This window comes from Panthera leo, chromosome B1, assembly GCF_018350215.1.
Source record: "Panthera leo isolate Ple1 chromosome B1, P.leo_Ple1_pat1.1, whole genome shotgun sequence".
In the NCBI taxonomy this organism is placed as follows: Eukaryota; Metazoa; Chordata; class Mammalia; order Carnivora; family Felidae; genus Panthera; species Panthera leo.
Window position 1 is genome coordinate 155,034,250 of NC_056682.1, and position 14,198 is coordinate 155,048,447.

Below are 14,198 nucleotides of genomic sequence, written 5' to 3' on the forward strand. Positions count from 1 at the left end.
CAAAGTCAATATAAGTAACACTAATATAAACATAGCAAGTGTAACACAGTCTCAGATTTTCCAATGATCATCAGTTATAGTAAATGAAAACATAAAAACCAGTACAAAGAGAAATGGTTTACCACATGCCCATGAACAACTTTCAGAACATTCTAGCTGAGAATGGGGAGAAGGATAGGAATTGTTATGTCAAGAATAGGGCTAGAGATGGGTGAATACGAAGGAAAATCAATTCAATTCGACTCTACATCGAATTTTTAGCTGAGCTGAAGAGGACTCAGGTGGCAGAGGACATTCCAACCAGCAAAGATAATATCATTTGCAAAGATGGGGGGGGGGAATGTTTTGTCTGGTAATTTGACAGAACTTCCATGAGGCTGAAGAAAAGACATGTGTGGAAATGTATAGTCTGAGATAAGAGGAAATGTTACTTACTGGGTGTATATGTTCTGGCCCATGGGTATTAAAGCATCTCACATTTACCTCTCCCCGTTCCTCATTTACTCCAGTGTCCATTGATTTGCCCTAACATGTTGGTGAGTTCATGGTATATAAAAGAATTGACTCCATTCCCAAATCATTTTGTCACAGGTAACCCAACAAATGAGCTTTTGCTACTCTTTCCCTGCCTCTATCAGTTTGTTATAACGCCGTTGCATGTACAATTAGGTGAGCTCTGCACTATGTTCTCAGATTTATGACTTTAAAAGTTATCTTTTTTTAATGAAGCTTTGATTTTCTGTACTCTTAACCAGTGAGAATATTAGACATTTCTTCACGAAATATCACCACTTTACAATGTCATCAAAGGATATGCTATTTTAATAATCAGTTTTAATTAGGCAAGAGCATAATTCAAGATTCATTTTTGAGATACTCTCAAAAGGCACATGGAGATTATATTGTTATTATTTTATTAAACTGTGTGTCATGTTACACTGTTAGTGAGTATAAATAGGAGATTAGTCTCCTGTATTCTTCCAAGTTTTGACATGGAACATTGTACTGAGAACTGAATGAATGTCAAATACATCTAGGCCTGCAGATCACCTGTTCTAACTGTTCAACCTGTTTCCTCACCGTAGCAATAAGGAGTACATATTGCAGACGCACATATATGGTAAGAATTCTGTCAGCTGTTTCATGGGAACACAGGACAGTTTAAAATCAGATCTAATCTTGGCTCCACTAGAGCAGAAGGAAGGATGTATTACTGGAAAGCAGAAGGAAGGATAAATAAAAATCCTAGGAGATGCTCTTTTGTTACAGACTATCTTATCATACCTAAGCCAAAACTGAATGCCTAACAAAGAATGGTAATAACTTTTTTTGCCCCTTTTCAATGAGAATAACTTAGGCTCAACAAATAGCATTTTTAATTATCCTTTTTTGTTTGTTTGTTTTCAGATTTGTATATTGTAATGAAGCTATGAGTTCTTAAATTTGGGGCCAAAATTTAGGTTTCTATTCAAAGGAGTACGTTGAAGAAGTTACTTGTAAGTGTTTGGATAACACGATCATTCCTTACCAACATTCTCTGTTTCATCTTATCTTTTTTTTTTTAAGTGTACTTATTTTTCAGACAGAGAGAGACAGAGTGTGAGCAGGGGAGGAATGGAGAGAGAGGGAGACACAGAATCACAGAATCTGAAGCAGGCTCCAGGCTCCAAGCAACACAGAGCCCCATGCAGGGTTCGAACTCACAAGCCATGAGATCATGACCTGAGCCAAAGTCAGACACTTAACCTGACTGAGCCACCAGGCACCCACATCTTGTCTTTCATATCTAAGTGGTACAATCATTTTGTACACAGGTGTAGGTGTGTCTTACTTTGGGCACACTACAGAGGGGACGTAGTGGGTGGCAGCCAGGGGGGTGCCCTTTATAAAATGACCAGAGGCACAGAGCAGCAATCAACCTCCATAATCGGCTGAGATGATCCAAGATGGATACGTGTAGAGATCCTCAGGACTTCCCAGCAACCCTTGCAGTGGGGAGCCCATAAGCTTAGTAAGCTTATTTATTTTGAGAGAGTATACATGCACAAGTGGGGAATGGGCAGAGAGAAAGAGAGAGAGAGAGAATCCCAAGAAGGCTTCCCATAGCATAGAGCCTGACATGGGGCTCGAAATCATGAACCACGAGATCATGACCTGAGCTGAAGTTGGACGCTTAACCGACTGAGCCACCCAGGAGCCCCATCATACTTTCTGGCTTTTGAGACAAAAACCTGTTTGTCCTCTGAGTTTTCTCTCTGGCCTAGTCCCATGTTCCATTAATCTCTAACTCCTGCCAGTTGATCCTCATTGCCACTAATGTCACTCACTCCTGGAATCAGGTCCACCATTATTTCTTACTTGTAATAGAATAACTTTCCTATCTCCAGTCTTGAAGCCTCTAGTTCATTGTTCAAATGCAGCAGCAGGTCAGTCTTGGCTTAATTTGTCTAAGGTTAATTTAATTGTTCCCTCCCTGCCATCAGAAGCATTCTAACTCTGCATAATGTTATATCTGATCAGGCCATTCTGATCAGATCTTTAACCACTTCTCCATAGAATTTCTGCTCCTACATTTAGCATTCCCCCTCAAATATGTGCCGGTCAAATCTTGTGTTTATTACCATTTCACACACAAGGGTCTTGCCTCTCTCTCTTTTTTTAATGTTTTTAATTTATTTTTGAGAGAGAGAGAGAGAGAGACAGACAGTGTGCAAGCAGGGGAGGGGCAGAGTGGGAGGGAGACACAGAATCTGAAGCTGGCTCCAGGTTCTGAGCTGTCAGCACAGAGCTCAATGCAGGGCTGGAACTCTCGAGCTGTGAGATAATGACCTGAGCCGAAGTCAGGCACTCAACTAAGGGAGCCACCCAGACACCTGGTTCTTGCCTCTTTTGATTGCAGGGGAGAAGTATCCTCTAGCAAGCATTTGCCATACTGTACCCTCTTACTGTCTCTCAATACTCACTGCAGGATCAAAGTTTGTGGGTTTCCCATCTGTGTCTTCCTAGCACTTAGTGCAGTACCCAGCATCATTTACACTCAATCCAGTGTCATTAAAAAATAATAACAAGGGCAAGAATGAATGATGGAACACCCAGCATTTAATAATTCAGGCTAATTTTAAAGGTTGGCTTTTGCTTAAAGTAACAAAACAATAAAATGGACTTTTCTACTTGCTTATAATTATCATAAAAGCATTCCCCTTTATAAACATAAAAGCCTAAGAGTGGGGAAAATGAGAAAAGAAAATGATGGTAGAGTTTGATGTGATTCTCCAAAAGAAGTGATAGAATACACAAGTCCCTTGTAAAAGCATCTTGGCTCTTGCAAAAGGTAAATTTTAAAATGAGCACAGGGTAGAGTTTTCATCACTTGTCAGGACTGAAACGGTTTAGCTGTGTTCCGAGTGGACCCTTCTGTGAACTCTGCACACCACATGCGTGGCTTGGAGAAGGGTTATTTATATATTATCTCAATGAACTTTTTATGCACCTGCATGAAAATCACAATTAAAGCAAGAAAATGTTGATAAAAAACACATTAACATTCCTTTGCCTTCAAGGAAAAGTCTTGATATCTAGTCATTAACTGGGCAATCTGCCCTCGACTTCCTTCTGCCTTAATACTCTAAAGAGAAACATGTCTTCTGAGAACAGTGTTTTTAAACTCTTCATGCTTTGCTGCTCTACTGTGAAGTCCTAATTCCTAGGAATCCAAATACTCGTTAACTCTTAAGAACTGTTATTAGCTATTCTGAGTCAAATGAATATAAAATTTAAACAAGAACAAAGTTTAATTTTTAACCAATAAAAAGGTTTTGGGGAGTTTTGTTGCTATTGTTTTGCTTTTATTTTTACGTTGTTAAGGCTGCTTTTATTTTTACGTTGTCAAGGCTGCTTTTGTTGGGTTTCTACTTGCTTCTGTGGCTACCTATAGAAAAAATACAGAGGTTACAGGGCACCTCGGCACCTCGGTGGCTCAGTCTGTTAAGCGTCTGACTTCGGCTCAGGTCATGATCTCATGGTTCATGAGTTTGAGCCCCCTATCGAGCTTTGTGCTGACAGCTCGGAGCCTGGAGCCTGCTTCAGATTCTGTGTCTCCCTCTCTCTCTGCCCCAACCCCACTCACGCTCTCTCTCTCAAAAATAAATAAACGTTAAAAAAAGAAAAAATACAGAGGTTAGCAATTTTTAAAAGGAATATTAGTTTGATTTTTCAATTAAAGTCACATTAATATCAGTCTTTATTATTTATATTTATTTCTGAGTGTTCTGTACCGTAGAGTATCTTGTTTCTGTAACAGACTGTTGCTTGTATTTTGAGAAAGGCAGAGGGGAGCAAGGGAAGGTTGACATTTTGTTTGCCTTCTTCCCTGTCTTTTCAACTTGAAGAGCTCAAAGAAATACGGTATTTCTTATTTCAGTTTCATTTTTAATACCTGCCCTCGCTCTATGTATTATCTTCTATATCAGGAAAGATTATGCCCCTGTAATATTTACTCATTTTTCTTTATTATTTCCATAGGTAGCACTACAAGATTACCTTCAGTTACTCTTTGTTTGGATGATAAAATTACTTTTGCACAAGGCAACTTTCAAAACACACTGTATCATTATAACGGGTTAACATGATTCCGCAGTCTCCTTTTTAAAATCACATGACATTTACCTCAGTCTCCATTTAGGAGATCACATGAAGTTTGCCTTATACCCTCACTTTCTTTTCCGTCTAAAGCAAAATATGATGAAATTTTCTTATTCATAAATTGATAGAAAAGCATGATTTAAAACTCATTACTACGCTGTAACCTGCTATATATGTCACAAACGGTAAGAGCTAATATCAAAGAAAAATCTTATAAGCTATAAGTGTTGGGGAACATTTAAAGTTGGCCAATTTCTAGGGGCACCTGGGTGACTCAGTTGGTTAAGCATCTAACTCTTAGTTTCAGCTCAGCTCATGATCTCATGGTTTGTGGGATGCAGTCCCATGTCAGGATCTGCACTGACGGCATGAAGCCTGCCTGAGATTCCTTGCCCCCAACCCCGCCCTCTCTCTTTCTCTGCCTCTCCTCTACTCGTGCTCTCTCTCTCAAAGTAAATAAACTTTAAAAAGTAAAGAAAATTTAAAAAAATAAAAATAAAATCAGCCAACTTCTTAGTAAAAGTTCTCTAGGAAAAACTATTCTGATATTCTGCAATTTTTTTCTTCTCAAAATTGAATTGCCAGCAAGTGTGTATATGTTAATGTTAGTTCCTGATTTAAACATTTATAACATTTACTGAAAATTTAAACTTCATTTCTGGATTCCTTCTTCACTACTGCTAGAAATTATGATGAGTGTTATGTGCATTGGAGTAAATTAAAAAATATTAATTTTATATAATCATTTTACAATACAAATCCAGGGCATCATGAGGAAAACTTTGAGACTGTTAAAGAACATTCTGAGAAAAATATGACTGCATCCAATTGAGACAATTTCAGGTTTGAAATGGTAATACAAAACAGCAGAAAAAAATGTTTTTAAAGAATATTTACTACACTTTCTTTCAATTTTTTGAACATACTTGAGTCAATCTTACACACTTTTGTAGAAGCATAGACAATCATCCGTCACTAATCATCAACACCAAGGAAGAAATGTTCATCCAAATGGAAAGATTCTAGAACATGATTGAACGATATAACTGAATGGACAGACCCACCGTGAGTGCCAAGTCATTTTTTCTTTGTGGCTGTAGTAACTAAAGAGTTAGATTTAATTCTCACAAGTCTATTAAATCTAAGATGAGTTTATGATACATTTCCCTTGGTCCCTGAACCAAAAACAAAGTATTCTAACTCATTTTACCAGAGAATACCGTAACAGGGTTAAGAAGATAAGCTCAGCTAATACACTGGTATTTTACCTTCCTTTACCAGTAGTTTTGTATGAATATCCACTTGAAGAAATTAAGGGGTAGGAGAGGTGACACTGTTTTAGGAAAAGACTTGATATTCATGGTTCTACCAGTCCAATGCTTCCCAGCCTTTTTCATGTTGTACTACACAAAGAAAATTATAAATATAATATATATTATAAATATAATATGTGAAATATATACATATTGTATTTAATAAATTTATCCATTTGTATAAATATCATAAATGAATAAATATTAACATATATTACATATGAATATGTACTACATGTATAAAAATATATCACATATATTATATAAATATATATTACATATTATATTTATTATATTACCTGAAGGACATAAGAGGGATAAAAGTGACTGTATGGAGTTTAGTGAGCCAAAAGAATTACACTGCCTAAGTATTACATACAGATAAGATAAAAAAATATTGGGGAAAGAATAGTATTGAATTTTGTGCAAATATTGTATAATATTTCTCACTAGACCTTCAAAGGATGGATGTCATTCACTGCACTTGCCAGCTGCAAAGACAGTGTTATAAAGTACTCTCAACATTTTTAATAAAATCAGGTTGCTTCTATAACCATCACTTTTCTATCAGATTTTATGCTTCAAATGACTATGTATAAACCCCAACCAAGATGTTTTCATCATACTCTCCTCAAAATCTTGCTAGTTTCCATTGATGAGAATTTTTTTCTTCAGACAAGCAGATGATCAGAAATGTTAAAACTTATCTTTTACAATCATCACATTTTACAGTAGTTGAAATTGTCACTAAAAGTAATTTTAAATTTCCTGTGATAATGCAAAGAGAGTTCAAACCCATTCAAAAATTTAAAGTCAAACATTTTGACGTAATGATGAGTCTCTAATGTCAAACAAGCATGCAGTGTTAAAAAACTGCTAGGAGACCACGAAGTCCATTAAATCAGCCACAGTGAGTGGATGCAGATAATCAATAAATGAGAAGACACATTTGGGGCACCGCCTGGGGCTGAGCCCTCTAGGAGTCCCTGCCCAGCCACCCCCAGCCCCCTTTCCCCACCGCTGGCCGCACCTTGGGCTGCACTCTGGGCTCCTTGGGCACCTGGACCACGAACTCCTCTGGTAGCTCCCCGGGGCCCTTGTCCACGATGAGCAGTGGCACGCTCGGCTGCTGGCTGCTGAAGGAGATGTCTGGGTGGCAGAGCGCCTCCTGGGCTGCGCTCAGCATGTCGCAGTGGGGCAGCGAGGGCTGGATGTCGCTCACTGTGCTTGCCACCTGCGGGGACCGCAGGGCGCACCATCAGACTCCGCTCAGCTCAGGCTGGCTGCAAAGAAGCCCGGCTAGAGACTATTCCCAAGGCTGCTCTCTGCTGCGGGCCATAGTCCCTGGACTCCAGCCACCCCAGGACCCGCTCAGATAACCCTGGAGCTGAGGAGAACACATCCCCTGGTCCGTAGTGTGATATGGACTGTGCAGTTCTGTCCTAGCTAATCACGATCTTAAATAAGCCAAACACCTCATCCTAATCCCTGACAATGATTGGAAAATTAGACACAATTTTCAAGAGAAAGCTAGATAAGATAATGGGTGTCAAAAGTTTCAGAGAGGTATTTATTTATTCTTTATTAATTTTGTTTTGTGTGTTGTGTTGTTACATTTACATGGATTGTTTTATATGTTTCAGATCATTTAATAGTTTTTGAAAGACACTGTATTAAGATCTGTGATGAACATTAAGGTGAAAAGGAGATACAAACATTTTTGCCATTTAAATACACAGTGATTTTACTGACAGATGGTACATATTACATAAATGAATCAATATGGAAGACCAAGACAATAATGAAAAAATAAAATTGTAAACATAGGATTTTTTTAATAATTCACAAAACAGTAATACACTGTATGCTATGAAAAACAGAGCTATTTAAGTACAGGATTTTATTTTGCTGGTGAATTGGTACAGGAAATACACATTTTTCTACACTAATTCCAACTAGTGTGATAAACACGAATGATAATGAAAATGCCCCCACTAACAGAGAGGAAAAGAGTTTACAAGGGAAAACATTTTGCTTGACACAATTATTTTTAACAAACATGCATATTTGAAAACACATTAATAATGCTATATGGCCATCATTCAGCAGTCAGGAGAGAAAGTAGGAAATTCAATAATGCAAGAGAATTTTATAATCATCTTTCTAATCCTATAAATTTATAAAGTGGAACTATAATTTCTTGACATATAAAATTTGCAAATTAAGAATGAAATACATGTTCTCTCCCAAATCACAGGAACTATATGGCCCTTACAGAAAACAAAAATGATACTAAGAAATTTGTCAAACAATCCATCTATGATAAAAAAAAATAGTTCCGAATATAACTAGTCTCGAATATAACTAAGTTTACCATTGCCCTTTTATTTATTCTCGTTATAATGGATAAGTACTAAAATATCTGGGCAAAAGGTAATCTCAATGCTATTTTGATAGATTGTGTAAATGAAAAAGGTGTCAAAGAAGGTAACAAGTTTCAAGACCAAAAAAGTTGTGAAAATCAAAATCTCTATCTCCTTTAATGTTTAATTCCAATGATGTTATTTTCTGATCTTCTGACTTCTAAATATCCTGCCCTCATTGCCCAAAATATGACTAATTTTAAATTATTTTTTACGTGAATACATACAGGCATGTTTCCCCTAAATCTTTATAAACTGTATTATGGAAGGAAATGAGCAACAGATGATAAAGCTACATTTTCCTAAAAGCTTTGGTTATAATAGAGTTGAAAGATTTCGCCCTCAGGCAATTTAACATATAAGAACACTTGGAGTGATGGAGCATGCACTTATTTGTTCATTCAACAAATATTTATTAAGTTTGCATTATGTGCCAGGTCTTTTTCTAGGTGCTGGAAGATGTTGGTGAGCAAAACAGACCATGTACCTATTTTAATGAATCATCCATTCTGGTATAGGAGAAAAAGAATATACAAACAGGCAATTTTTAAGTGCTATAAATGTAAGTCATCTACAGAAAGTTTAAATAGGAAAATATGTAAAGGCTACTCTGCTTAGGGTTTTATGGAGGACTTATCTGTGGGAGTAAAGTTTAAACTGAGATCTCAGTGAGACTGGAATTTGCTAGTCACAACAAAATCAGGAGTAAAGAACATTCCAGGCTATCACAATTCCTCAAGTTGGAACCACCACAGTTTATTCAAGGAATAACACAATGGCCAATGAATCTATGTGCAGTGGGCTGGGAGAAGAATGGTTTGGAATGAGATCAGAGAGGTAAGCAACACCTAGATCATGAGCTCATACTGAATGAAGTCCCTGGGAAGGAAGAATAAGGCAGGATAGGGAAAAAGACTTGGCAATAGTGACCTCTACTCAACTAGAGATTATTTCAAAAAAGGTCAATCTCTACAGTAAGTAGAGAATAACACATGTTTAAAATGCATAAAAGGTGAAACCATCATCAGCTGAAAAATATAATATGATCTGTATTAAAGGAAAGAATATATACTTAAACAAGAAAAAAGAACATTCTCAAACTCACTAGAAAGCAAAATCTAGGGACCTAGAAGGAACAGGTTTGTATTAGAGATTTAAATGATTTCATGGAGTGAGACTGAGGAATACAAAATATTGGAAAGTTAACTTGACTTTGTTAAGTTGAAGGAAATTAGACTCTGATTTGTTCTATGAAGCTGGAGTATTTTATGTATCTGCAGATCTGACTCTCCTTTAACCTCATCATCTCTATAAAAGGAATCCAGCATCACCTATCAGTGTAGCAAAAGTGAAGTAGCTATTACACTGCCCACATGGTCAAGGTCTAACAGAACACAGCCAAAATCTGAACTTTTGTTTTAAAATATTGTATATGTTACTGTTAAAATATTGTATGACTTCTGGGGAAATATTTATTTGAGTTATAAATATAAATCTAATTTGTCTTTCTGAAGCTATTATAAAAATAAGTCTCTGAGATAAACATCAGAGTTTATAAGTCTGGTATTCCATTAGAAGCACAGGATCTGAAGTCTGGAAAGAATCATTCAAATCAAATGCTAGCTAATAATCCTTGGAGCATGCCTGTTTAAAAAACTCCCAAATTTCATGCGAAGAGGCAGTGATCAGAAGCTTGGTCTGTCCTTGGGGCACCCAATTCTACCTGAAACAATAAGTTCTTCCTCATGTCAAGAAGGGTGATATCTATACCCTGGCATTCTCCAACCACTTGTCTAAATTCTACACCAATGGCTGTGCAAAACACATCAAGTTGTTCCTGGAAGGTACTTGTCTTCAAGTATATTTGAAGAGACCTTTATATTCTAAATGTCTCTTCTCTTCTCAAGATTACTAAGGGGGAAGATAATTTAGAAGCATACACGTATATCCCTCTCACCCTATTCCCCTCCCATCTCCATTTGAGACCACATTTTCAAACTCTGTTTATGTACACAAAGATGTCTCAAAGGTAATTTTGGTTTGGGGACAGGAGGTAATGATAAGGCCAATATATCTTGTTGTTCTTTCTTTCTAACCTTCTTCAGAAAGAGAGAGAAAGAGAGAGAGACAGACTTCATCTTATCCCCTTTAAAACTTGCATATCTGATTAAGACTTCATATTTTTAATTTTTTAATGTTAATTTATTTTTGAGAGAGGGAGAGACAGAGCACTACAGTAGGGGAGGAGCTGAGAGAGAGAGAGAGAGAGAGACTCAGAATCTGAAATAAGCTCCAGGCTCTGGGCTGACAATCCAGAGCCTGGCACAGGGCTTGAATCCATGAACCCCAAGATCATGACCCAAGCCAAAGTCAGACGCTTAACCAACTGAGCCACCCAGATATCCCAAGACTTCTTATTTTTAAAACAGAGAGATTCACTCATATTTTACAAATTTGAATTGCTTTAATCATAGATAATATTTAATATTTATAAGTAATATGAGTCATTGCCATATCCAAATTCTCTACATAATCAATTCATACTCAGATTTTTTACTATGTAAACACTTTGATTTTGTTTTCCTAGGGGGCAGACATGAAATATGAAAATATTTCACAATGTACTGAAATGATCAAAATATTTCTCCCATGTTTATATTAGTCTCCAAATATCAAAAGCCATCACAGCATCAAAGCTCCTGAATAACAGTTCAGGGTGAACCTAAGGCAAGTAGTAAAAAAAGGAAAAACAATGAGCACATCAGATGTTAAGTATATATGATGGCAGTACCAGAATTTTCATATCTGTGGAGCTTTAAATTGAAATAAATATAAAAAATCATATTTTAATGAGATATACTTTGAGATCAATACTGACTTATAAATAATAAAAATACTAAGTAAGAATTATTTCTAACCAATTTCAACTGTTTCTGTTTTCTTGTTCTCCTTATATGAATAATTTTGTAATTTATTCAATGATTCAGCTTCTACCCCCAAAACATCTATTGATCATAATAATGACCATGGGATGTTAAGATATTTCTAAGGTGAGAGAAATGCTAACAACAAAACCCCACCAGAACATATTTATCAGAGTTACTAGTGATTTCACTTTCATATACTAATGATTTTTCTCACAAGTTATTTTTGTCTTTGGGAGCAATATTTTACCATATTTTTAAAATAATTAGCTAATTATGAGCCTCGTAAGAGTTTAACAGTACTATAATTACAACTATGACCCTAACCCACTGTTCAATTTTACCTTTCACTATTATCTCTAGGTTTACATAAACACAATATTGTTTTCTTCCTTAAATGAAACTTAAAAATTTTACTTGTTTTGTAATATTCTAGCTCATTCTTCCATAAGTTGTTTATTTCTCATTTAAATCATAGTTCTACAAAATAAGGCAAATGCTCAGTAGGTTATTAAAATGTCATGGGAAGAAGCCTCCATGAGATGTTTAGGAAATTTTTGAGTTTCTCTTCTAACAACTATTTGAAATGTCACTGCATCATTAGATTGATGGCTCTGAATCTATTTTTTCATTTTATTACTGATACTACTACCTGTGACTCACTGGATGATTGTTAAGTATTCATTGAGCTACTGTGTGCGTAAGTGTTCAGCTAACTGCAAAGTGCTATGTAAATGCTAGAATTTATACTGAAATACTTATAACAAATGGTTGAGTGATAAGGAATGTCTAATCCAAATTCAGTGCAATATACATAATGAGGAGAGAGGGAGGGGTAGGGAAGTGTGGAAGGGAGGGAGTGGAGAGAAAGAGAGGGAAAGAGAGAGAGAGGGAGAGACAGACAAACAGACTATCGCTTTCATTCTTTTTCTTGTCAGTAAAGGCAGTTTTCCAATTCTGCTTCCTTATGCATACTGAAAGGCTCTGCCTTTCCCTCAGCACCTTCATTTTGGCCATATAAGAAGATTACTTCTTTCTTGATTTCTCCCTAAGGTGTATGTGACAGCTGGATAATTTCTTTATAGGCTGGGTAGTAATCTCTAACAATAGTCATAAAAGTTTCAATTCAAGCAACTGACAAGGAAGCCACCAGGTAGAAATTACAACATGGAAGTTCCAACACAGAGAAAAATCTGTTTCAGTTCCGGTTCTCATAAGAAAATGGTTCTGTAGTGATGAATTACCCACCTGTGTATGATGAAGCAACTTTCATAGTATACCTGGATATTACTCAATTTAACTCAAGAGACTTCTCCAGACAGAAATGCTTCATGAAGTGTTGGTACGCCCTATGTGGGTAAGCAATTTCCCTCCAAGTAGGGTCCTTTATTATTTTTCTCTACTACATAGCTTATTACAGTAAAATAAAATACATTCTGGCTAAACTGTCACTAGAAGACTGAACAATCATGATATAAAAGCTGGATGATATTCTGAAAATAGTGGGAGAGTCAAACACTTGATTATGAATAAAGCTAAATACAGTGGGGGAAACTGTAGTTCGTTCATTAGAACGGCCACCTAGATCGTAATACTGTGATGTAAATACCTCAAGTATTGGTTAAAATGAATAAGCACAGAGTAAAGTTTCTGGGGATATAAATTTATTTTAAAAATGAAGCTTCTGACATGAAGACATTATTTTCATTCAAATTGAATAAAATGTGTATTATATATCTTATTCATCAGAGGAGTAATAACCAATACACTTTCTTTTCTAACTAAAAATATCTGCTTTTTTGTAAACATAATACAAATGGATTTAAATTCATGGAAACCAATTTGACAGTAAATTTCATATATTAAAAAATAAAAAAAAATAAAAAAAAATAAATTCATGGCACAAAAATAAAACTCTGGAATTTATAATTCAGAAAATACTGATTTTCTTTTAATTTCCTTGTGTCTACTTCCCTGTTAAAGTATACTAAAACTTTAATGGTATGGAAGCGACGCTTTCAGAATGTTGTAAAGTCAATAATTTCCTTCCTTACAAATCTTTAAAACAATAGTAATGGGGCACTTTCCCTGATCCAGTGCCAATGATACTTGATGTGTGGGAAAAACCATTGAAGGCCACATGTATTTTGGGAATGCAAGCTGGTGCAGCCACTCTGGAAAACAGTATGGAGGTTCCTCAAAAAACTAAAAATAAAACTATGCTACGACCCAGCAATTGCACTACTAGGCATTTATCCACAGGATACAGGTGTGCTGTTTCGAAAGGAAACATGCACCCCAATGTTTATAGCAGTGTTATCAACAATAGCCAAAGTATGGAAAGAGCCCAAATGTCTATCGATGGATGAATGGATAAAGAAGATGTGGTATATATATACAATGGAGTATTACTCAGCAATCAAAAAGAATGAAATCTTGCCATTTGCAATTACATGGATGTACCTGGAGGATATTATGCTAAGTGAAATGAGTCAGTCAGAGAAAGACAAAAATCATATGACTTCACTCATATGAGGACTTTAAGAGACAAAACAGATGAACATTAGGGAAGGGAAACAAAAGTAATATAAAAACAGGGAGGAGGACAAAACAGAAGAGACTCATAAATATGGAGAACAAACTGAGGGTTACTGGAGGGGTTGTGGGAGGGGGGATGGGCTAAATGGGTAAGGGGCACTAAGGAATCTACTCCTGAAATCATTGTTGCACTATATGCTAACCAATTTGGATGTAAGTTAAAAAAATTAAATTAAAAATGAAAAAAACATATATTTTGACAGAAATCTATCTTGTTAGTGAGTTCTTCCTATCTTAAGTTAATCATAACTGGTATCTCTGAAGATGGTTGAGAAGAATGAAAAAATTTTATGTATGTT

The 14,198-nt window shown here is 36.0% G+C and overlaps 1 protein-coding gene across 1 annotated transcript in view; it reads right to left on the reverse strand.

The window, feature by feature from the left end:
- Positions 1–14,198, reverse strand: part of ADGRL3 (adhesion G protein-coupled receptor L3) — a 690,326-nt gene that overhangs the window by 488,035 nt on the left and 188,093 nt on the right. Inside the window, exon 5 of the mRNA XM_042936279.1 lies at positions 6,985–7,188. Within this exon, the coding sequence (XP_042792213.1) occupies positions 6,985–7,188 (204 nt within the window). The remainder of the gene's footprint in view (positions 1–6,984; positions 7,189–14,198) is intronic.